This window comes from Diceros bicornis, chromosome 5 (genome assembly GCF_020826845.1).
Source record: "Diceros bicornis minor isolate mBicDic1 chromosome 5, mDicBic1.mat.cur, whole genome shotgun sequence".
Taxonomy (NCBI): domain Eukaryota; kingdom Metazoa; phylum Chordata; class Mammalia; order Perissodactyla; family Rhinocerotidae; genus Diceros; species Diceros bicornis.
This window is the reverse complement of record NC_080744.1, coordinates 50038317-50065443: the sequence shown is the minus strand read 5'-3', so window position 1 is coordinate 50065443 and position 27127 is coordinate 50038317. Positions and strand designations below refer to the sequence as shown.

Genomic DNA, 27127 nt, shown 5'->3' with positions numbered 1-27127 from the left:
AGGACCTACTAACTCTGGACTAGAAAGGAAAGGTATCATTACGTTTATTTTAGGGATGAGAACACTTTGGCTAATCAGTTATTTCTTTGCTAAGTCTTATTAGTGAGTAGGAGAAGCAAAAATTGAAACAAAAGCCTTATGGTTTTAATTTACATGTATTATAAACAAAAATCACAACTATTACATCCAGTATTTTGGGAATGTCTATTGTGTGTGAATGCTATATTACATATGAAAAATTCATTGGTGAGCAAAGGAGACAAAATTCCTACTCTGGTGGGCTTCACAATCTGCTCCACCATATTGTCTCCCCTGTGATCTTAATTGCTGTGTTATTTCACTACGTGTCAGAAACATTAAACTACAGTCAAACAAGTATAAGAAAATGTATGTTTCCATCTCTATGTTTACTGAACTTTTCATGAATTTGAAGTAATTTGATTTACTAAAATGTCCCATCCAAACCAACAACTATATTTTTAAAATAATAGATTCAAGACCCATTGATGTCCCAGGTAACTACAAAAGTCATAATGTGAAAGACAGAATAAATTGTAAGTGAGATGACTTCATGTATACCCTTCAATGAAACACCATATGTTCCAAACAACTTAATTAAAGGCATTAAAATACCAAGAAGCACAATATAGATTAATTTATTTTTTCTTTTATCATTTGTGAATGAAGAACACCTTTAAAGAATGAAAGGTTTTAAAGAGGGAACACATTAAAATAAAAAAAAAATAATGTATAATTGATCATACTTCTAAACTCTACTAGGGTGCTTCTATGAGTACAACATTATGCAATTTCAGGGGTCACCATACACATTATTGTGAATGGCTATGTGAAGCAGAGAGTCAATAATAAATCTAACCCAATTCTATACTTGTTAGATGCCAATTTCATACCAATTGAAATTTTATAAAGATTAGGTACTTGATTCTAAATACATAACAAATAATAGTATATTTTGCTCCAGAAATTTAAACTTAACTTATTATTTTTTAATTCGATGTGGGGGAGATGTTGGAACCTCAAATACAGAGATTTGGACCATGCGAATTCCATCTATCCATCCGTCTGTCCGTCCATCCATCCATCCATCCATCCATCCATCCATCCATCCATCCATCTCTCTATTCCTCTATCATCACCATTCCAAAATTCCATCTCCTCCTGAACCACATAAAACCATACATTGTGCTTGGTTTTTATCTATTTATCTGATTTTGTAAAATGTTTATTGTTGCGTGTGCATTTAAAATTTACACCGGGCCGGCCCGGTGGCGCAAGTGGTTAAGTGAGCGCGCTCCGCTGCAGCGGCCCAGGGTGTGTCCGTTCGGATCCCAGGCACGCACCCATGTACTGCTTGGCAAGCCATGCTGTGGCAGCGTCCCATATAAAGTGGAGGAAGATGGGCACAGATGTTAGCCTAGGGCCAGTCTTCCTCAGCAGAAAAAGAGGAGGATTGGCAGACGTTAGCACAGGGCTGGTCTCCTCACACACACAGAAATAAAATAAAATAAATAAATAAATAAATAAATAAAATTTACATAACTAGTATTGTGCTATATACCACCTTCTGTTTCTTCCTTTTTTCACTCAGCACTATCATTTAAATTTTTATCCATCTTACTCTGTAAATCTCTATCCCATTTTTTCTAAGTGCTCCACAATATTCCATAGAAAGAATCCATCACATTTTACTTACCTATTCTTCTGTGAAGGACACCTGGGTTACCTCTGACTCCTCAGTATCATAAACCATGCTGTCTTGAACATTCTAGTAAATATTCCCTTAGAGGTCTTTGTAAGAATGTCTCTATAGTATCTGCTGGCTCCTGGTTTACATGCCAACCTAAAGTGCCTGAGAGCTCCAATGTCCCCTATCCCCATGAACATTAGCATTATCCAGTTTACTAAATTTTACCAATCTGCTGGATATAAAATACAAGCCCAATGTTGTTTTAATTGTATTTCTTTATTTAATAATGCATTTAAGAATATTCTCATAAGCTTATTAGCCTCTTGAGTAATCACTTTTGTAAATTTGCTCATATCTTATGCTTATTTTAAAAAATAGATTCTCTATCTTTTTCTGGTTGATATTCTAGCATTCCTTAGGCCTTTTTCAGCTTTTGACATTGCGGAGATTATTCATAATCTGTCTTCTTTCTTTATCTTTGCCACAGAGTACATTTATAAGAAATTCTCAGTTTTAACATAATCAAATTGATAAATTTTTCTGTTTAAAATTTGTGCTTTGGAGTTTTAAGAAGTCTTTCCTACTCTGCATCAGAAAGTTATTCTCCTATCATTATTATTGCCATTTACACTTGTCTCTTTCATCCTCTTGAGTTCACATTGTATATGGTGCTAGGGAAGAATTCAGTCCTTTTTTCCCCCTCTCCATATGGTGAGAAAATTTTCCTAATGATATATTAAACTGCCTATTCCTTTCCCTAGTAATGTGTGTGCCACAATTTCTAGTGTAAAAAATTCTACCGTTCTTGTATGTATTGAATGAGATTTATTCTTATGTGAATGAACATCTCCTTTTGTAGATTCTGTCAGTTTTTCTATGTATATGGTCATATCATTTGTAAATTATAACAGTTTTTTCCCTTTCATTTCTAATTCTTCTTCTCTTATTTCTTCAAGTATTATGTTATACAGCAATATAAATAGAAGTATCTATATTTTCTTAAATAAATGCACTTAAATTTCATCTAAGTATTAATGTTAGTCATAATTTTTTCTTAATGTAACATTAACCAAATAAAAAAAAATTCTGTTCCATTCCTAGTTTTCTGAGAGTTTCTTTTTCAATCATAAAGAGGCATCAAATGTCACCAAATGCTCTTTCTACAAAAATTGAATAAGTATATGATCTTCCTCCTTTAGTTAACTACTATGGTGAATTATATTGATAGATCTTTCTAATGTTGAACCATCCTTGCATTCCTGGGATAAAATTTTACTTGATCCAGTTATATTTTAAATATTCCATTTGATATTTTATTAAAAAAATTTTTCATTAGTGTTCATTAACAAAATGATTTTATAATTTTCTTTTCATGTATTGTCATAATCCAGTTTTAGAATCAATATTACAGTAATCTCACTGGCATAATATACTTTATATGTTGTTGATTATTTTAGAATTTATTAAGGTTTCATTTGTGGCTTAATTTATTGACCTTACTTTGTTAGAAAAATTGAAATACACATTGATGGAAACATAAGTGTCTAATAATTTTTTAGGCTTTGGATTTTCATGTTTCTTCTTCACTAAAATGTAAGATATGGCATATCCTACTCATTTTGATCAATTTCTTTTTACAAGTAAGAATTTATATATTGCTTATGAAGCAGGCATTTAAGAAGAAATTTCCTATTCATAATGTTTCTTCTACACATTTTATAACAATCTAACTTTAAGAGAAAATTAAGTTTAAAATGTGTCTGTATTTACTTAATTCTAATACTAAGACAATAATCACATGAGTTAGTGAAAAGGCACCTTCTTTCCAGAGTGAACATCATTCCCTAAACTAATGCTACTAATTGCATAAGAAAGTCCATTGCTGGAAAAAATCTAAGAAAGGTCAGGAACACTTTCTAGGCAGCTCCTTAATGATTACTATTTAAATAATATCTCAAATTAAGAGTTATAGAATTGCAATTTTTTTACTTGTGTATTTCAAAGTCACATTTTATTTTTAACATTCCTTTCATTACTGGATTGTTTAGAATTGGTTAGAGCAAAAGCAAAGAAAAAAAAAAACAAAGAAAACTTTTTGGTTAAAATAACTGAAAAAGCACCCATCTATAAATCAAGGATAGACTTTCTGAAATTTGACACATTTAAGTTCATGTAAGTTGCAAATTTAAAGTATTCTAGGACGGAATTTCTTTTTCCCAAGGAGTTTTCAGAAGATATCTTGATCAAAACTTTTAAATGAATAGTGGTATATTTATCACATGCTACACACATATAAAGAGATGTTTTTGGATAGAAGTTCTATTAAGTAAGCAAGTATTTATTGATTCCTGCTACTGTGTGTGAGGCACAGTGCTATGTGCTATAAATTCAATAATCAATAAAGACAGAGTTTCTGTTCTCATTAAACTCAATGTTTACTGTGGGAATTAGACAAGTAAAAGGGCATTTTAATATATGTGAAGAAACAGAGGGTGCTTTTGACCACATGGTATAAGATGGCTCACAATCGAGATTACATTCTTTCTAGCAGAAACGGAAAAGTAGGGGAAAGCAGGGCATTCTCTTGTTAACAGCACACATCACTTCCACCACAAAGATATTTATTGCACTATTATTCGTAAAAGTGAAAGATTGGAATTGATATGTAAATTGTGGTTTATATATGTGATAGGTAGCTGTAAGAAAAAATCAATAAACTATACCTAAATGTATAAGTATATATATCTCTCTAAAAGTATTATTGAGCTTTAAAAATTGCAGAAGAATTCCCACCAAATAATATCATTTAGGCAGCCTGGTTCTGGATTTAGCACTTGTAACGATATCACTATACTACATGTTTATACAGTGTAGTATATGAGAGCTTGATGGAGATACAGAAGGTACCACAAATGCATAAAAGACATGTATAACAAATATACACAAAGATGAACCAGAAAGCTAATATAAAATTCATAATAGAGATTGCCTCAGAAGTAAGAAGCAGGGGAATTTGATTTGGGAGGGAAACAAAGGAACTCTAAGCATAAATATATGATTTTCCATAGATAGAGAGAGAGAGACAGAGAGATAGACAGACATAGATATTCATTCAGCAAATGTCTATCCAGCACTATTATCTGCCAAGCACCAGTATAGGTTCTGTGGACACCTCAGGGAACAAATGATAGTTTCTTTAAAATAAAAAAACAAACATTTCAAACAGACTTGAAAATGTTTGACTTATTCTCTCCCGGAATAAGATCTATATGAAAAGAAAATTTGTAATCCAAAGGTTGGTTTAGCAAAATGGAACAACAGCAAGGAAAATTAGTTGGATGATCTTAACAGTGATTATTACCAAGATAGAACACATCCATTTTATTAAAAATCTACATAAGTAGCCCCTCTATTTGTGGAATGGGTGGGAAAAGACTTTTAAAACTTCAAAGCACAAATTTTAAGTAGACAAGTTGATCACGTTGATTATATTAAAATTGAGAATTTCTTATAAATGTACACAGTGTCAAAGATAAAGAAAGACAACAGATTGTGAAAAATCTTTGCAATGTCAAAAGCTGACAAAGGACTAAGGAATGCCAGAATATCAACCAGAAAAAGACAGAGATTCTATTTTAAAAAAATAGGCACAAGATATGAACAGGCAATTAATAAAAATGGATACTCAAAAGGCTAACAAGCTTATGAGAAGACTCTTAACCTCATTATTAATTAAAGAAATGTAATTAAAACAACATTAGGTGTTAGCTCAGAGCCAGTCTTCCTCAGCAAAAAGAGAAGAATTAGCATGGATGTTAGCTCAGGGCTGATCTTCCTCAAAAAATTAAAAAATAAATAAATAAATAAATAAATAAAACATTAGGCTAGTTTGTAGATTGATCTCTCATATGTCTTTATGCAAGAGAGCAACCACTTCTGTCTACATTGCCACATTTGAGTTCTTAGTTATGCTAAGCTGAAGGACAAACATGGAGCCTGGTGATTCAGTCAAGGGAAGTGCTGCTCCATGATGGAGCAGTCAGCCTCTGGAGACCACACGTCTATCCTATTCTTTAAACTGTAACTATTTCAACTTTTCTCTCAAATCTATTTTCCACTTTTATTCCAAGCACTATTTTTATATGGTTCTTCAAAACTCCTTTGGAGAGACAAAGTATGCTTCTACATTTAAATAATAAGAATTATACTGTGTCTAACAACCCTGAAATTCTTATTCTTTTGTTTCAGGCATTACATCACCTAGAGAGAACTCAGGTAAAAAACAAGTAGCATGACTATTAAAAATATGTCTTGGTGAAGAAACTGAGACATGAAGAGGCTAAGTAGCTCATCCAAGGCTGCAAAACTAATAAGCAGGAAAGCCAGGATTTGAACTCAAGAGTTTTGATATCAGAGATCATGTTCTTGACCACAGACTTTGATGTGGAGTCACTGAAGAAGACTATAAATAAGATAATGCTGTTTTTATAAAATTTATTTCTTATTAATTAATTACTTTGTTTATAAACTTTACTCTGTGTCAGGCACAGCGTTGAACACTGAGACTACAAAGATGAAACTCACAGCCTAGTGGAGAAGTCAGGCCAGACAGATAATATACTATTGCGCCTAATAAATTCAGCATGAAAAGTGCACTGGTGATGATATGTCAGGGTATTACGAGAGCTGAGAGCAGGAACACCTAATTCAGCTAGGAGAGGTCCTAAAGACTTTCTGAAGAAAAGGCCAGATGAGTTAGAGTTAGCCAAGATCAGGATTTGGAGAAGTGAAGCACAATCCAGGCAGGTAAAGACAATGCAGGCAAAGGCATCGTGGAGTTTAGTGTGCTCAATCATAGAATGCAAGGTGGAAATGAGGTTGAAATAAGGAAAAATACCTAGGGCTCCAATCTTGAAGGACCTTTGGATAATGGCAAAGAGTTTGGACTTAATCTCATGAGTGAATAGGGAGCCAGTGAAGAGTTATAGACAGCATAGTTGTAAAAAAACCCGACATATTTTAAATAGCTTGGGCGGCAGCTTGGAAATGGACGGGAAGGTCTATTAGTCAAAATAGGCCACGTTGTGCTGTGGTAACAAATAAATCTCCAAATCTGAGTGAGTTAATGCAATAATGGATTATTTCTTTAATATCCAAAGTCTGAAGCTGGCTAGGTAGCCCACCTCCACCTGGTAGCTATAGCATCCGGTATGTGTATCCTTCTAGGTTACTGCAGCAGAAGAGAGGCAGCTGGAGGAGATTGCAGGATGTTTTTAAGGGTTGGAACTAGATGTGGCTTTCATCAATTCCTCCCATATCTCACCATCCAGCACCCTGCAACATGACCCAGTACAAGTGTAAGGGGCTTTGGGCAAGCACTGAGAGCCTACCACAGAGTAGAGCACTTCTTCCAGTCTTATTTATAATAGGCCAAATACATCTATAAATTCTTACCGTATTGTTTGAGAAAAATTATTGTTTATTCATTTGTTCAATTCACTCAACAAATGCTTTTGAGGTACAGCATTGTTCCTGTTAATTTCCTGTGGGTAAACTCTTATTTAGCTCTCCACTCACATTATGATATATGCAAAAGATGGTGTAATAGAGTAACTGGGATGGAAGTTATAATATGGGACAGATCCTGTGTCTTATAGGCCATTGTGAGGACCTTGAATTTGACTGAAATGAAGGGACTTTAGAACACTCTGTGCAAAAGAGTGACATCATCTGATTTACTTTTTAAAAGGATCACTCTTGCTGCTCTGTTGAAAACAGATATAAGGTGGTAAGGAGAAAGCATTGAGCTCTGTTAAGAAGTTATGAAGTAATCTAAGTGAGCAATGATGGTAGCTCGGACCAGGGTAGAAGCATGGATCTGGTGAAAATGGTCAGATTCTGGATGTGTTGTGAAGATAAGCATTTAATTTTGAAGATAAAGTCATCAGAATTTGAGGACAATTCATTAGTGTGGTGTGAGGAAAAAAAAGTCTTAACGTGAGCTCCCAGGAGAATGAAGTTGCAGTCAAATGAGGGGACATGAGCCTTAATGGTTGAAATTGTTCTGAGATGGCTTCAGAAGGGCTCTAGGGAGTATTAGTTTCCTAAGTTATTCAGATCCAATAGGTGTTTCCTTTAGAATTTCAAATGACAACAATGTTTATGGAAAAGCTTTTTCTCAGATTTAAAGCTTAGCTCCAAACATTCCCCACATTGACAAGATTTTATATAAAATCTAGAGATCTATCTACCTAAAAAGGAGGTTCAGTCAATTAGCAAATTATGTAGATATCTCTTTTTTCAAAGCCAAGTCAGCAAATATTAAGCTATATTAGATTCATTTCGATGTGACAGTTCATTTACTTTTTGTTAGCGGCATGTTTGTTCTATGAGAACTGCCTATATTTCTATATCTCTTATAGAAATAAAACTTTATTTATTATTTTTATCATCATTATTATTATTTATATATTAGAAAGACACTAAATAGGTATGCCACTTTGGTGATTTGATATATCCAGTAGGTGTGGATTAGTAGAACAGGAGGTTATATTTAAGTTCGATTTTGATGAAGGCAGAGAATGGGGGAAGTACATTTTAGGCATAGAGAACAAGACACATAAATGCATGGATGTACAAAGAATGGCCAATTCATGGAAATAATAAAATTTAGGGCCCATGAGAGGGGACCAGTTTGGGTTTGGAGTTGAAAGGAGTGGGAAATTGAGGCTGGTGACGTCTGGTAAGATTGATTATGAATTTATGTATGGGTAATTTATATGGTGTAATAAAAAGTTTCAATTTTATCTTTTAGGTAAATAAAGACAATGATGTTGAAAATGCAGAAGAAGAACTGAAAGAGCCTTGTGAAAGGAAGATAGAGAGTAGAGAATAGATGAAGGAAAGCCATTAGGAAGCCACCCAACGGGAAAATATAAATTAGAGACAATTTAATCCCTAGAAATCCCAGAGAACCAAATTTCTAAACTGGAGCACATCTAGCAGAAATGATTAACTAAAGTTATAAACAATTACGTGGTTATACATTGTTTGGCTTATACAATGACAAACTTCAGCTTTAACTTTTTTCTCCTATTAGCCTAAGGAATAAGTGATCCCACAAAGATTTAACACCATAAGAAACTCAGCTTGAAATCTAGCTTGCAAGAGTCTCACTTGCCTTCATCCAACATACGCTTTCTAGAATCTGCCCAACTCAAGTAACCAGGAAGTTCCACAGGTAATTGCACAGTTTTCAATATCTAGTGGAGCAACTATATTCTTCAGGGAAGCAGGTAGGCAATAGACACGTATTAAAAACCCATCCCAAAACACCAGTTTGATAGAAGTAATAGCAATGTATAAATCATAGCGTGCATTAGAAAATGTCAATGCAACAAAAAGAAACATCACATATAAAGAGTGAAATAATACATGAAATCACGTAACTGGCAAAGGATTAGTATCCAGAATATATTTTGTAATTTTTTACAAATTAATAAGTAAAAGACAAGCAAGCCAAGGGAAAAATCAGCAACAGGTTAATATGGAATTCACAGAAAATACAACTGAAGTGTTCACTGATCATATGTGAAAAGATGTTCAAACTCACCAATATTAAAATAATGTTCATCTCTGAAGGAGGAGGAAAGGAGGGGAATGGAATTTGGAAGAAATATAAAGTGAAATACCATTTCATGTGTAACATTTAATGCCTTTAAACAATAAAGAGCCGAGCAAACATTGCTAAATGTTAACATTTGGTTGTCTAGGTGGTAAGTATATGCATGTTTGGTTTACTTTCTGTATTTTCTTTTGTATTTTTGAAATATTTCTTTTTTTTTTCACTGAGGAAGATTCGCCCTGAGCTAACATCTGTTGCCAATCTTCCTCTATTTTGTGTATGAGCTGCCACCACAGCATGGCCACTGATAGACGAGTGGCGTAGGTCCATGCCTGGGAACCAAACCCGGGCTGTTGAAGTGGAGCACACCAAACTTAACCACTAGGCCACCGGGGCTGGCCTGAAATATTTCTTAATAATACATTTACATATATAACAATTTTACCATCCTGATCTATAAAAATGTCCCCATCTATCACTTTTATGATATAAAATAAGAAGAGAGGCAGTATGAGTTGGGGGAAGAACACAGGCGCAGGAGTTGGAATCCTAAATTCTAGTCCCACATCTGCTACTTCCCACTTGTGACCTTGAGCAGATTACTTAATTCTTCTAAAACCGACCCTTCACCTGAAAAACTTGAACAACAATATCCATCTTTACCACATAAAGTTATTGTAAGGACTGAATTACTTCACGTATGTGAAAGTCATATCCAAATGTAAAGAAAAAATATTAAAATTCTCACAACTTGCAGTTAATGTGAAATTAAATGAACATACTTTCCTATTTACTGTCATTCTAAACTTACGGAAACAAGGCATTAGAAACAGAAAGTAGACGCTCATCTTTTCTTACCGGGTCTATCAGCTGGAAATAGAGTTCATGGCAATTGTCGAAAATATACTTGTATGTAGAATCCAGGCAAGCCCTGACACAGTCCTTCACCACCAAGCTGGCCTTTGGTGGGCTTTGTAGCTCCAGAACCTGACAGAGAAATTATTTTATTAAACTCAAGAATAGAACATTGTAGGCCATTATAAACAACTTTAACAATATTCAGTGAATGTTTTTAGTTGATTTTTCTATATTCAGGAACGATGTGGTCTTAGAAATATTTTAAATGTGTACATATTCACGTTAACTTTCTGATATGACAACTCAGTGAAACGATCATAGTTGCAAATATTCAAATAGAAACACTTAAAGTGACCAATCACAATATCATTCATTTCATTCAATCATTCAACAAATATTTATCACCCACTATATGCCAGACAGTGGTGACATTGCAATGAACAAAAGAAGCAAAAATCCCTTTCCTCATAGAGCTAAATTCTAGTAGATGAAAAACAAAATAAATCAGTAAAATATATTACATGATGATGCATGTTGAAAAGAAAAATAAAGCAGAGAAAAGGGGATAGGAAGTGATTCAGTGGAATAGAATTAATACAGGACTGCAACAGTAGACGAACTCAGAAAAGTAAGAGGATGGGACCAGGAGAAAACTCACATATACATATAGACTGTCGTAAGAACCCTAGCTTTGAGCAAGGTGGGAAGGAATCGGACTGTTTGAGCAGAAGAGCAAAGTGAGCGAACTTCATCTACCTATTAAAAGGCTCCCTTATGCTGCCTTAAGGTGGGCTATGGAAAAAGTAGTAAGACTAGTGATGAGAATAGTGCAATAATTCAGTCAAAAGAAGATAGTTTTTGGACTATGGTGGAAAGCTAGCAGCTGTTAGAAGAAATCATATTCTGGTTAATTTGCCAACAGAACTTACTGATAGATTGGATGATTGGTGTGAGGGAAGAGGAGTCAAGACCCCAAGGTTTTAGTCTGAGTAACCGGTACAATGGAGGTAGCCTCAACTTAGATGGGCAAGGCTGTGCTCGGGAGATCAGAAGCTCAGTTTCAGACGGGTTAAGATTGAGCAACCTATTACGCATACGAGAAGATTTCAAATAGAAACTTGGATAAATGAGTCTGGCGTAGTGGAGACACCTGGGCTAGAGATATAAATTTGGAAATTATTAGTTTAGAGAAGAATTTAAAAAAACAAGATTAGATGAGTATGGATGGAGAAGAAAAGAGGTCCAAGAAATAAACCCTAGGTAATTCTAGCCCTATGACATCAGGAAAATGAGAAAGAACAAAGAGGTGGAGAAAATGTCAGCCAATGAGACAGGAGGAAAACTAAGCAAGAGGGGTGTCATGGAAATCTAGGGAAGAAAGGGTTTCCTGGAGGATGGATTGATGAAATATATCAAGTGATATCGAATACTGGAGGATGAAGACGGATAATTGACCACTAGATTTAGCAAAGTGATGGTCATTGGTGATTTTGACAAGATCATTTTTGGTAAGTGATGAAGTAAAAGTCTGATTGGAGTGGGTTCAAAATATAAGGTTGGATTTGAAGATTTAGTATTGTTAAAATTTCAGTTCTCTCCAGATGGATTTATAGATTTAATGCAATCCCAATCAAAATACCAATAAGAAACATCACCTATACAATTCTGAAGAAGAAGAAAAAAGGTAGAAGATGCACACTATCTGATTTTAAGATTTGCTATAAGGCTACAGTAATCAAGACAATATGGTCCTGGTGAAAGTATAGACAATTGAACAGTATACAGAGTCAAGAAATAGACCCAAACAAATATGGCCAATTGATTATTTTTATAATGATGCAAATACAATTCAATGGATAAAGGATAATCTTTTCAATATATGGTGTTAGAACTATTGAACATGCATACGCAAAAGTTATCCTTGACCCACACCTCATACCTTATTTTAAAAAACTCTCAAAATGGATCATAGAACTAAATAGAAAAGGTAAAACAAAACTTTTAGAAAAAACATAGGAAAATCTCTTTGTGACCTTGGTTTAGCCAGGGGCACTATCCATAAATAGAAAAATTGATAGGTAGACTTCATTAAAATTAAAAACTTTTGCTCTGCAAAAATAACTGTTAGAGAATGAAAAGACAAAGCACAGACAGGGAGAAAATATTAATAAATAAAGTACCTGATAAAGGACTTGTATTCAGAGTCTATAAAGAACTCTTAATACTCAACAATAAGAAAACAACCTAATAAAAAACGGGCAAAATATTTCAACAGATTGTTTATAAAAGAAACTCAGGTGGCAAATCAGCCCAAGAAAGGATGATCAACATTAGTAATTAATAGAGAAATAAAATTAAGACCACACAAGATACAACTTCAGTCCTAAAACCATGGAAAATACCAAGAGCTTCACCAGAAGATGTAGAGCAACCGGAATTCTCATACGTTGCTGCTGGGAATTAAAAATTCTACAACTGCTTTGAAAAATGATTTGGCGTTTCTTGTGAAGTTAAACATACATTTACTAAATGATCCAGGAACCTCATTCCTAGGTATTTACCCAAGGAAAGTCAAAACTAATGTTTACACTAAAAATACGTACATGAATACTTTTAACAGTTTAATTTGTTATACCCCCAAACTGGAAACAACCCAAATGCTTGTAGTACCTACATAGCAAAGAATTACTGCTACTCAGCAATTAAATGGAATGAACTTGATACACTGAACAAGATGGGTGAATAGCCAATGTATTATGCTACATAGTGTATTATTTCATTTATATGACGTTCTGGAAAAGGCAAAACCATAGGGGACAACAACAGATCAGTGGTCACCAGAGGGTGGGACAGGGGTTGATTCTAAAGGAGCAGCACAAGGGAATGTTGGAGGCTTATGGAACTGTTCTATGTCTTGATTGTAATGGTGGATATACAAATACACATTTGTCAAATCTAATAGATTTGTACAAGTAAAGGAGTGAATTTTACCATCTGTAATGAGAAAAATGGATAATGGAGGAGGAAATTTGTCCAAAAGATAATGGGAGAAAAGAAATTGGAAAGAAAATGTACAGAAGACTATTTTGAGGAGTTTTGGTATTAAAGGAAAAGAGACATTAGGGTGGCAGTTGTAGAAGAAAGTTGATTCAAGCACTGTTTTTAAGATTGAAAATTAAAAGCATGTTTGGTGATTGAGAGTGTCCAGTAGAAAGGGGAAACTTGATAAGTCAGGCAAGTGGGGAGGATTGCTGGAGCAATGTGTTAGCATGCAAGAGGGGATGAAATCAATTGCAAAGGTGGAAGAGATGGTCTTTTCCAGGAGAACAGACAGCTAATCAATAGTAATAAAAAAGAAGGAAGAGTATATGGACAAGGATGCAGGTAAGTAACTGGATGGGGTGGGTGGCGGGAGCAGATGGTTGGAGCTTGAGGAAGCTCTCCAGTCTTTGCTCCTGCTTTTTCAGTGAAATAGGAAGCAAAGTCATCAGCTGGTCGTGAGGGAGGGGAGGAGGAGTTGCAAGTTTGAAGAGATTTTGTTTTCTAAACATTGCAAGGCTGGTGACTGAGGAATGACAGATACGCGGCACTTGTGCTGGCACTCCCTACCATCACTCTCATTTGCCCACCCCATCACTGTCCATGGGAGGCATCACCTGTCAATCAAGTGAACTTTCCCACTGAGCCTGGATTGGGTCTCATTATCATTCTTCACACACTGTTCCAGCAGCTGCTGCCAGTAGATCTGAATTGACATACATTCTATTTATCCTAGACACCCAATTTAACCATGGTTTTAAACCAAATACATTTTAATTGAACTTTAAAGAATTTAAGTGATTGTTGATACAGTATGGTTTTGTTTTCTGTCTCTCATATTATAAAATACCATTTTTAGTGCTTCTAGTGAAAACAATCATGGGCAACACTGAAAAGAACAAAATGACTATTTCTGTTTTTTTCCGTACAGTATTTTTTTGAATAAATATCATAAAACTCTTTCAAAGAGCAAAACATTTTAGCCCATAGCTTGACAAGTAGTTTTAGGAAAGACTTTACATGAATTGTCCCACTAGGCAAATTATGATTGCAGAGAACTTGCTATTAAAGCAAAGGAGATATATCTAAAAAGAAATACCTACGTAGTTTGGTAGATAATAGTTAATTATTGTAATGGGTTAAGTGATCAAATATATTCCTATGTGGACATTGCCAGGGCTGAAAATGAAAGTTGCCACAATCAGGGTCAGCTTAAAAGAGTCAGCACTCTCTTGGCGACGAAAAAGTCAGCAAGATATCTGTGTTAAAATTAAAATACGTAAACTCCATTTCCATTTAATAGTCTTACATTTTTTTTTTCCTAAGTGCCATGTCCACTTACTAGGGAGGCTTGTTTAAGATGGATTTAATTTAAAACTAAATTTGAGCCAAATGTATCAGAATATCTCAACTGTCTAGGATAATCCCTTTTCAACACACCTTATATTGGAAGATTCATTTAGCTCAGGCAAAGGCACCACAGCTTAATTGCAGGGGTTGAACAGAATTGATCAAGAGAAGGATAAAACCAGACTTTATCAGGAAATAAATGTGTTACGTCACACCAAGGCAGTGACAGAAATAAAATGAGGTACCTTCATCCTAAAAAAGGTGATACTTGTTAGAAGGTCAACCGTTGACTTCAGGTCCTGCAGTCTTTCGGCATTGCTGGCAGGAAAGTTTTCCTGGTTAATTAGGAAACAGAAAATGGGTAAATTATCAGCATTAAGCCTCCAGTGGGAAAATAAACTAAAACTGCCTTTTTTGTGTGTGTGAGGAAGTTCAGCCCTGAGCTAACATCCATGCCAATCCTCCTCTTTTTGCTGAGGAAGACTGGCCCTGGGCTGACATCTGTGCCCATCTTCCTCCACTTTATATGGGATGCTGCCACAGCATGGCCTGACAAGTGGTGCATCGGTGTGGGCCTGGGATCTGAACCCGGGCCGCCAGCAGCGGAGAGCGCGCACTTAACCGCTACACCACAGGGCCAGCCCCTAAAACCAGCTTTTTATGAAAGAAAATGGGAAGCAAACCATGTAAAATTTTAAAAATATCCCTACAGTATACTCACAATATTTTTATCATAAAACATTACAGAAAGTAAAGAATTTGGAAATATTCTCTTAGTCTTAGAGAGCCATATCCTTTTATTTATTCCCACAATGCAATAAAAATATGCAAAACAACATCATTAATGCAATGTTATTAGGTTACTCATCCTTGTTCATAAAATAGTTTTGCCACTAAAAGAGGAGAGGACAGCATGTATTTGAAAATATTTTTTATCATTTTCTCAAGACAGCTAATTTTTTTCAAAAATACTTTGGAAACTTTTACATGTGCTACATTTACTTTTAGTTACAAAGAAACTTATAATAGTTAAGGAAAATAAAACTGCACTGCACAGTCTCTTCCTGAAGTACTGTGGATTTCAACAAAAGTTTCTGTTAGTGAGATTTGGTGAAAAACGTCATATAAAAACGCAGATGTTCAGAATTTTGAAGGAAAGGAAACGTATAATTAGGAAAACGTTTGATGTAAGAAACTATTTTAACAGTGAGAAACTTCTCATATTAACATGGTTTCAGATTGGCTTTTTAAAAAGTTATCAGGAAAACTCCAGGCAGCTTTTAGACATTCATGAACTTGAGCAGAGTAGGGGTGTCTGAATGATGGTGAATGAGGTGGCCACAAGGCCCCTCTTGCCCCCAAATGTCTTTTTTGTCGGCTGGCATAGTAGTTCTCTTCTCATTGTGTTGGCCCCAGTTCCACGATAAAAGGTGAATCTGACAAAATTTGGTATTACAATTTCCAGAAATATGCAATTCAGATATCCATCAATAAGAGACTAAAAAATGAATGCAGGAGAGATACATATGTGCAGATAAGGAAAGATGTTTAGGATAAATTGTTAAATGAATGGAATAGTTATTACAATGGATTTTTTTGTAAATAAAATTTGTAACTGATTTTTTTATCACTAAGATACTTTTTAACTAAAATTACATGTTTGTATTCACACATACACATACATGAATATATTTGTGTTTTTGTGTGTGTTTCACCTGGAGGTGAAGTATAGAATTGTTGACAATGAACTCAGGACAGCTTCAAAAAAGCACTTTGTACTCATCTAGAAGGAGTGAATTAAGCAGGGAATCCCAGTAGGAATCTCAAAAGCTGGGGAAATATCAGCAGGATATCTCGGTGACAAGTGATGAGATTTCAAGATGAGGACTGGGCCACGTGTCTACTTCATGAATTAGCTAAGGGCCACTCAATCTGGTGGTTACTAAAATAATTATAAAATTAAAGCTGTACAAACACACACACACACACACATACAGTATTGTTGTAGGTTTATGTGGGACAAGTTACCTGAACAAGGAACATCTGCTTGCTTACTTAGGGGACCCTCCTAGTGTGACAGGACGTGAGATCCCAAGATCGGTATTTTTACTTTTCTATTACATAGTGGATAATTTTTTACAGTATGACAAGAAATCATCTGAGCCAAACATAATATTTTACCTTTAGGCAGATAATTTCATACATACCCTATACTTTGACAGGTCAATCCTTAAAGAGTTATGCAACTGGTCCAGCAGTTTTATGAATTTTTCCCTCTGTACAAAGCAAACACAAAATAGGAGAATGGAAATAAACGGTCATTCTAAATGTAGTCCTCACAGCAATTCTATGAGTTATTGTCCCCATTTTATAGAAAGGAAGGTTCAAAGATGTCAATGACTTGTCCAAGATCATGGAGCTGGTATGTGATGTAGCAGTGATTCAAACTCAGGTCACTTTGACACCAAATCCATGCTCTTTCCAGTAAGTTATACTGCCTCTCTGTGATGAATGAGAAAGTATCCTGAGAGTTGTGTTGTGTAGAAAGAGTCCAGACAACTGAATTGCCACTGTATTGATTCACAGCATTATGAGTCAGCAAGAGAAAATATAACCTACCCCTCTTCCTATACCTGCACAGCACCCTACTGCCCCAGAAATAAAGTATAGGTTTTTATACTTCTCCCACTTATGGAAGTGGGAGCAGCTGTTGTTTTTGTTAAAAACAATTTCAAAAAGCATTTTTCTTTTGGTAACAAGTATAGACCTCATAATCTGACAGGATCGATTGCCTTTAAAGTATGTTTATGATTTAATGCGAAGAAAAATATAAAATATCAGGCCAAAAAAGTTACTGATGCTTCCCTTTGATGCTGTATCAGTGTTGGACCGACCTCTTCATAGAAGGATTTGAAGACAATAAGAATAAGGAGTTTTGCTAATAAGCATGAGGATGAAGTTGTATGGCTTAAGTAAATTAGATAAAAACATCAAAGTCACACACAAAAACTTTATAGGTAGACAATTCACAATTCTGAGTCTCAGATTTCTAATCAAAAATTTAAAAAAATAGGAGGGTGGGAGTAAATGACAGTAAAGGACCTGCCTATATTAATATTCTGTAAACACAAATTGTACTTTGAAAGATATTGGCAAAAGTAGAAACTTTTTCCAGTAGTTTCGCGTACAAAGTGGATTTATGGTGTATATAACTCTTATCCCTTGAAGTCACTGATCTTGATGAAGTGAGCTGAATATTAACAGGAGTTGATGAATTGTTCCTAAGTTGAAACTCCAATTTTCTGAATAAACTGCCTTCATCAGGTTTACAAGTCAGTGAACAAAATTTGAGTATTGCCTCTGTGTTAACCCCCGTGGAGGCAATGAAGGAGACTAAGAAATGAACCTTGCCTTCTAGAAGCTGGTCACCTTGTTAGGCAGATAAGACTCTCCAGTAACGCTACTGAAAAATACAGATGAGTTGAATGTCTTAGATTTTTCTTTCACACTCTCCATCATACCTTCCCAGGGGAGGAGGTGACCTATGCTGCCCATTATTAACCCTCCATCCCCCATCGACATGGGTCAGTGGCTTTCAATCAAAATAGAAAAATAAAAAGACCCACCACAATCATCAATTTAGGCCACAGTAAAGTTAATCATTCAATGATTGTAAAAGTCAATGTGTTCATGTCATGTCTCTGGAAGCTTTGTCTGACCTCTGTGATTGGTACAAATCATCAAGACAGCGGATACGACCCTAGTCAACCATGCTATGGCCGAAATCATTGGCCCTGTTATAGACACTGGGACCGAATGTTCTGGTTGTCTGCCCGATATCCATTCTTCCACTCTTCCTTACTCATAGAACCTCATGAATCAAATGTGTCCGTTATGAAATGCCTACCTTCCCAGACCTCTTTGCCTCTAGGAATGGCCATGTAGCATGGTTTGGGCCAATGAGATGTATACAGTTTATTAAAGGGGATGGACTCAGCTAGCATATTATCAATGAATTACTATTTGGGAAGATTCTAAAAGAGTGCTTGGCAGACAGTGTTTGTTGTATTAGTGTTTGCTATATAATTCTTTGGCAGGCTTTTTTCCATTTGCCCTTCGTGTTTCGCTCCTTTTTCTCACCTTAATCTCAGACTAGGTACTAGAAGGTAAAACAGTCACCCTGTGCCTATAAGATGAAAAGCTAAAGAAATGGTAAGAATGTTGGAACAGGAAGCTAGAAGGAGCCCACACCTCAGCCTAGCCCCATTTGCTTAACTTTTCAAAAAATTACAATCCTGAGCAGCTACACTAGCCCTAAATTCCTGATTACAGGGGCAAAAAAATCTTATTAGTTAAGTTTGTTGAGATGAGTTTCTGTTTCATGCAGCTGAACAGAATTCCGACTGATACAGATCACACATGTGGTCTTCCTACCTAGGTCTTCAGTGCCCAGCTGGAAAATTTACATTCAAGGAAAATAGAAAACTGTGGAGAAAACTGCCAGACTTGTTTGTCACTAAATCGCAAACAATATCAGATGATGTGAAATTAAAAGTATGCCGCTGATTGAATTCCCGTAGAGATTCTTTAAACAGCAGGACAGCTTGAAATCTAATTTTATTTACCATATTTCTATTTAACTAGAGTGAGATTGCCTTTGCAAGAGCAGAGGAGGCCTATTGCCTGCATACTGTGATTTGAGAATGAACAAAAGACAGCGTAATTAAAAAATATTTCCCCTGAGGGGCATCATGCCATGGTATCTGAGACTGCCACATTATACAGTTCTTTGCATTAGGTAAGGACTACATATGTCTAGTATTTAGTAAGGGCCAAATCAATAATAACAATACTAAGCATTATCAGTTATTAAAAATTTAGGTTTAATTAGTTGATAAGAATAACTCTAGACCAGGAAACAGCAAACTGTCTGTAAAGAGCAGGGTAGTAAATATCTGTAAAGAGCCAAAGTAAAAAACTTTGTGGTCTCTATCACAACTATTAAACTCTGCTGTTGTACAACAATAGTTCCCATAGTCAATATATGAACAAATGGGCATGGTTTGTTTTCCAACAAAATTTTGTTTATGGACACTGAAATTTGAATTTCATATAATTTTCATGTGTCACAAAATAATAATCTTTTGATTTCTTTTAACCATTTTAAAATGTCAAAACATTCCTAGCTCATGAGCCATACAAAACCAGTTGGTGGGCCAGTTTTGGCCCAGGGGCAGAGGGGAGATTTTGAGTCTGGGGAGGCGGTTGTTACCCAACAAGTACACTCTTAATAAGTTTCCCTAGGACCCTGGGAACTGTGGAAGGAAAAGCTCTTATAAGGAAGGGGTATAAAAACCTCTGCATCATCCCTTCCATTCCTTTCTCAGTATTTCACTCCAACAGCAGGGGTAGATTTAACCTGATGCTATTGATGCTTAGGCTTTGGGGATCCTTCCTTCAGCTTCCCTGGGAGGAGAACTAGCTATGTGTTCCTGTGATCTTGGGTTTTTGTAAAATTTGCAAGAATAGGATAAAAATTATTCTGACTTAGACTAGCAAATTGTAAAAACCTTTTTCCAGATCAAATCAAAAGCAGCAATTCATTAAGAATAGAAACATTTCAAATAGAAGTAATGCATAGGCTACTTTGCTAATTTAATTAATGTTAATCATATGAACATATTGGAAATATATTTACTTTTCTTGCTGATTTGAGATGATTCTGACACCAGAGATACCATAAAATTATAAAATGTCACTACAATGATGCTATCAATAAAAAAATAATTAATAAATGTCATCAATTCAAAGAGTATTTAAGGAGTCACTTCATAGGCAAAATTGAAAAGTACTGAGATGTTATCATTCCCTGAACAAAAAAGCGTTAACATTTCCCTCAGTTTGACTAAACTTAAGACAGGCCTCTTCCTGACTCTAGTTCTGACCTCCCTTTTTTATTTGTAGAGCATTCTCTTTAGGAAACTTAAAATTGTAAATTCTTGCTCTGGCTTTTTGAGATGTAAATTTTTTTAAAAGCCTCTTTCCAGTTTTACAACCCAGGAATGTCTTCCTCAAGTACTTGGGAGCCATCCTTTTGAAATGTAATTGTCAAAGAGGTAGCACCCCTATCTTCCAGCCTCACTGGGACAGTAGGAGACTAACTTCTATGGGTGTCAATTAGCAAACACAGATGGCCTAATCACGGAAAATATCTTTGCGAATTCAAGAATAAGTCAATGTGCTGGATATATCCCACTGATCCCCCTCATATCCTCACATACTTTTCCTCTAGCTTATTCCAGCCCTTAAAAACTCTCCTGGGCTGGCCCGGTGGAGTAGAGGTTAAGTTCCTGCGCTCCGCTTCAGTGGCCTGGGTTTGCAGGTTCTGAACCCAGGCCTGGACCAACACACCACTTGTCAAGCCATGCTGTGGTGGCATCCCATATAAAGTAGAGGAAGATGGGCTCGGATGTTAGCCCAGGGCCAATCTTCTTCACAAAACACGCAAACAAACAAAAACACTCTCCTATCTTTTGTTTCAGTGAAGTTGACCTCATACTGAGATCTGGGCTCTCTCCACTATTGCAATAGCCTTGAATAAAGTCCTCCTTAATGCTTTAACTTTGTTGGGTTCAATTTTTGCTTTGACATCACATATGATAGAAACAGAATAAATGTTTTCCCAAATTTGATGAAAGTCATTAAAATGTATGTGGCATTATCAATGAATTGTGAAAGTAAAACAAACTTTCCTAAAGTACTAATTTAAAAGGTTTGATCAACTCTGCTAGATAAAAGATTGAATTATCTTTTTTTCAGTAAAAAATGATATTTCAGAATTTTTATCATATGAAGAAGTGATCAAAGAATCTGCAATCAAAAACTGAAGAAAAACACTTATAGAGGTGTGTCAGACAGTTAATTAATGAAAATATGTTGTTTTTCTGGAATCGGTAATGTTTGTAGTATTTGTTGTATTATAATAAGTTATAATTCACTATGATTTACTTTTTCATTAAAAATGAATATTAATTTTATGTTGACAATTTTATATTCTTCTTCTTAAAGAGAGTCTCATCAAATTGTATAAGGTTTAGGCAGCACAAGACCTAGATCCACCTCTGCCCAGAACTAACCATTTGACAAGTCAAAAAGAATCTCTATCAAAATGTTTCCTACATTCATTCTCTCCTTTGCCGCATCACTTCATTTTCTCTAAACCATTGCCTAGATGCAGCATCCCATTGCCTTGCCAGGGCTAGTGCATCGGCCCTTTCACCAATTTCCATGTAGTCCTCCTATGTTCAGTACCAAGAACTGGTTTACTCATTCCGCTTCTCTTCAGTGTGGCTTCCTGTAGTTCTGAGACTGGAAAACTAAACACCGTATTTTCCAAACTTCTTTGCAGCTAGGTTTCTGCAATATCTTTGTTTCTGCCTATTAGATGCGTGTGCACTGCTACATTTGGAAAGCAGACATGACAAGGAGATCCGCTACCTGCCTTTCGGTTTCTTTCTGCTGCAAAGTCAAGTCCTGGAGACATTTGTTTCCCAGTCTCTGGCCACTAGCTTTATGGTTTTGGAGACACGCACTGGCAGTAGAAGCAGCCTTCTGATCTCTTATCTTCCTGACTGTAAAAAAGTTCACAGCTTCTCTTGCAAATCAGTTTCACTGTGATATTTCGAGAATTATTACAGAAGGATCCCCCTCTTCCTTGAGTCCTTCAGATGATGTTGTAAGCATCTAATTCCATGTGCCAAACCCCTTTCTACTTAAAGAGGATGGTTTTTATTAGTACAACTGATCTTTGTCTGATACACATTCTCTCTCCCCTCTGCAACATTTCCTCTACAGAGTGCTCTTTCTAAATCAGAAATTCTACCAGATTATACCCTATCCCTCAATGAAGTCCAAACATCTTAGTGATCATTAAAGGCCCTCAACAATGTAAAGTCAACCCAATAACACAGCTTCCTCTTATAATTCCATCTTTTATTCTATCTGCCCTACTCGGTAGGCAGACTACCTTACACATACTTCCTTGAAATTATTTTGCATCTTTACTTCTCCTGTCTTTACTCAAATGTCTTCCCAGGTCTAAGGTAGTTTTCCTACTACTTATTGGACTTCGAAAAATACTATTCATCCCTAAAAGCCTTGTTCCTTTTGCAAGCTTTCATGAGCCCCTGAAGAGAACTGATCACTTGCTCCTCTTCAATCTCAAAGCAAATTTGTAAGCATACACTCCTTTGACTTTTATCACATTTTGGGAGTGATTTATGGTTATTGTTACACGTGGTTATATGACTATCCCATTAGAGTATAAATCCCAGAGAATAGAGGTCAACGTTTGTCTTTCAGTCACTCCACTACCTGCCATAGTGCCTTACATGAAGTATCATATAAATATGTACTGAATGAACAAGCGGACAAATAAAAGAACAAATGTAATGGCAAAGAAATATTTATTAACATATTTGTTTTTGCCCAGCACTGCCTGTGTCAAAGAGGGTGTATATTCTCAGGGAAAAAAAAAATGAGCTAGATAAATATCAATTTTACTAATAATTTATTGGCTATTTGTGTCTTAACTCACTAAATAAATTTCCTTGAAATATTGACCCCCCCATCTCATGGAGTTTTCTTCCTTTCCAACCCTTGATCTACCCATGGTGCTTTTAACACCCACGAAGATGTTTTATCCAATAAAGCTCTTTGTTCTTCTTGACTCCAAGCAACCTTTACACTCAATGGTGTGCTCCTAAACCATCTCTCTGAAAGAAAAAAGCCTTGATTTTTAGCACTTGCCAATTTCTGTGATGTAAATCTCTCAATATTTCTAGTTGCAAGGGCGGTTGTGTTCAACAACCAGTTTGCAATATTCCTGAGAATTCAGCAATCACTGCCTATGAGCACATACAAACTAGCTCCAGTACACCGTTTTACAGCCAATTTTCAACAGTCTACTCCCAGAGCTACATCTTGGACCAGAGACTGCCATTTTGAAATCTTGACTGAAATGTATGATGTTCCTAACAAAATCCTTTGTCTCTCTCTCTCTCTTTCTCTCTCTCTCATGGTGCCACTTATTAAACCTAGACTCCATGGTAAACCACTTCAACTTTTCTCTTGACAGCATCATCTGTATACTAATTCCCTCATGCTTCCATTGCCTCTTTTCTGCAAAATTTCAACCTACAGTCAATCCAACCATCTGCTGTATCTGTTACTACATCAGTATCAGAATGCTGAGAAATTCAGACAAAATCTCACAGCCACATGAATTGTTGTGACATTCATGTTGACTTCCAACATCAAATGAGACCTTCAGCTTTACTAGGAATTCCTCTTACATGGCCCTGAAGCATTCCTCTATTTCCTTCATTAGTAGCTCATCCAAACCTTACCAACCTCCTCCACCTTGTGCATCTATATCATAGCCCTTGTCTTGTAGATGGGCATTTCTTGCCCTTGTAGACAACCATAGATAAGATTAGGGAAATACAGTATGACTCCTCCAACTTTTCACTCCTAAATCAAAAGCTTAGTGTTCTATGCAAGGACTCTCACACTATTTCTTCAAATTTCAAAACAACTTGTCTTTTCTGATTTCAAAAATTGTCCCTCCTTCCGTCCTCTTGACTGAACTTCCTTCTTTCTCCCCTGGGATGTTACTGCATCACTTATTCTCCATCTGATAAATCTGCAACTTCACTCTTGCAACTAGTTCCTTTCTAACAGTCTATAAACATGTTCAAACTTATCTTATTAAATAACAAATTCCTACCCAACCAGACAGTAAAAATAAAATCTCTCAAAATCTTCTCACTTTTGACTAATCTCTCTCTTTCGCATCTCATTCAAGTTCCTTGACAGAATAGTCTCTATTTCCTCACCTGCTTTCACTCTTTTTTCTCACATTTTTATTATACTATTAATACAAATAGAGAAAATTTTAGTCAAAAGATGAATACAAAAGAAAACCAACAAAATAGCTGTAATCCCATCAGGTTGCTGCACCATTGGCATTTTGGTGCATTTCATTCCAGTCTTATTTCTAAACCTCTGTGTATGTGTGTGTGTGTATGTGTTTTCAATGTTGGAATTAAATTGCATATAGATTTTTGTATCATATTTTTTCATTTACATTATATCATGGGTATTACTCAATTTTATGAACTCTTCCTTAAAAACTTGACTTTTAATGACTGCATTATGTTTTAGTGAATAAATGGACCTTCATTCATACAACTATTTATCTATGCCATTCACTGAACAACACTGTGAAATCAGGCTTCAACTTCAACTGCTTCACTAAGCAGTGACCTAATTGTCAAATCCAAAGGGCTCATTTCTTTCTTGATCTTACTTGAACTTTTTGCAACAGCTGACAATGTTACACACTCCCCTTTTCTCAAAATAGCTTTACCTTGCCTTTCATAGTATCACATTTTTATGATCCTTTTCATCCAGTTTCTCAAATCATTTTCCTCAGCAAACTTTGCCTGCCTCTCCTCTCCACACCCAAGGGTTCTGTTCTTTTCGCTTTATTCTGGAACATTTTTCTTCCCAATCATGACTTCAAAAAACACTTGTACACAAAACAATCTGAATTTGTAAGAGTAATGATTTTCTTCTCTTTAAAATTTGTTTGTTTTATAATCCTCATAGGTAAGAAAGCTTTTTCCACTGGTTTATTTTTTGGAGACTCAAAATGTTTGGGTTACACCTTTGAGAAGGATAAAGAAGAGCCAGTATAACATTGTCCCTTAGTTGGTAAGTAACAGTATCAGCTTCAGATGTCAGGTAAATAAGAACTTCAGGCCCTAAAGTAGAGGTGCGAGACATTAGACTTAGATATATTTGACTGAGCAAATAGCATTATTTTCAATACGTAGAGAAAAATATAATCGAAGTCAGATACCAAATTGCCGATTTATCAAGATGTAGTTTAAAGAAAGATTTCTTTTTTTGACCTTCTACAGTAATTTATTTGATTTACAAAATGAAGTTTGTTATCATTTTGTTGCCACTGAAACACTGAAAAATACTGAGATCAGTTTGGTTTCTCTTCTTTGGGTCAGCATGAAGTAAAGGAGCATGCTATCTAATTTTCTTCTAGGTAGCTTTTATGGTGGATATTAATCATATAAACACATCTTCTTTCTCAGAGGTAGAAAGGCTCAGTGTTCCATGAGATTGGCTTATTCTCTACAATGTACCCAGGCAGAATATTAAAAGCAAAACAATTTAATAACAGCGAATGCTTTACATTACAGGTAAAATCCTAAGACAATGAATACTGTTACTAAGATGAGGTTTTTATAACAAAACTGTTCTATGATCTGGTATTGGTCATAATAGTATTTTGTTGAGCTGACTAGGGAATGTTCTTTGATCTCAGCTCTTACAAGAGTCAATCTGTCTGACAAAAGTGTATGAGGTACTGTTTACACTACGAGTAGGGCCGGAGAGATGAAATCTTCTTACCCTGTACTTATAGTGCACTTTCAACTTTTACAAACCGTCTTACTATCTTTTACCTCATTTGATTTTCATCTCAAATTTGAGAAACATGTTAGAGAAATAATTGTTATCCTCATTGAACAGATTGAGAAATTGAATGACTGAACTCACTTGCTAAATTTGAATACAAACTCAAAACTCATGACTCCTAACTCAGTGTTTTCTTCTACTAGTTTTTATCATTAAATAGAAATTACTTTTTCCTTTGACCCATTCCAACTCATCTTACACATCTCACATGCATTTTTTTTTAGATGAAAAGGACAGGAAAAGAGTAAACACAGTAGCACAACTTTTCCTATTAGCTTTATACCCTTTATTTGCTGAGTCTCATTTGTTTCTACTCTGTGACATATACTCCAAAATTTGATTTCTAATAACATAATCAATAACAAAAATCTATTCAGTGAACCACTTTGGAAGTGCAGTGGGAAAACTAACTATGCTGTCATGGACATCACTTTCCTACAACGAATCTTAGTTTGCTGCATGAAAAAATGAGAATAAAATATCTGTCTCACAGGTACATTGAACAGAGCTACTGCCTACCTAGTTGCCTTGGCCAAAACCCTTCCCTCAATGTCCACATCCCTAAAGACACCAAGTGCTCTTGATTCTATGCCCTGGAAAGCTCCAGAACTTGCCCTTCCTTCTTCATCTCCACTAATTCTGTTTTAGTTTAGATCCTCAACACTTTACTGGGATTACTCTTATTTATATGCTATTTCTAGTTTTGCCAATTTCCATTGTATTATGCTTACAGAGAATGAGTTCCAGCGACAGGTGCAACAGATTAATACTTGAGACTCCTTAGAATCTCTGCATTTCTACTTTTCAATGTGTTCTTGATGTATTTGAACACTTCAGGTGGACAGTTTTAATTCCGTACAGATAGTTCTCTTAGGCTTTTTATACACCTACTATTTTTTACTTAGAAGAGGCGCTGTTATCCATCAGTACCAGTAAGAACCCACCGGAAGTGCAAATGGGGCCTAATAGCCTCCAGAGAAGTCAACCAAGCT

The 27127-nt window shown here is 35.6% G+C and overlaps 1 protein-coding gene across 2 annotated transcripts in view; it reads right to left on the bottom strand.

Moving 5' to 3' along the window:
- The window catches only part of UNC13C (unc-13 homolog C), a 590924-nt gene that overhangs the window by 244081 nt on the left and 319716 nt on the right, over nucleotides 1-27127 (bottom strand). For both annotated transcript variants that reach the window (XM_058541619.1, XM_058541618.1), the window contains 3 exons: nucleotides 16787-16855; nucleotides 14825-14914; nucleotides 10191-10319 (listed from right to left, as the gene is read on the bottom strand). In XM_058541619.1, the coding sequence (XP_058397602.1) occupies nucleotides 10191-10319; nucleotides 14825-14914; nucleotides 16787-16855 (288 nt within the window). The remainder of the gene's footprint in view (nucleotides 1-10190; nucleotides 10320-14824; nucleotides 14915-16786; nucleotides 16856-27127) is intronic.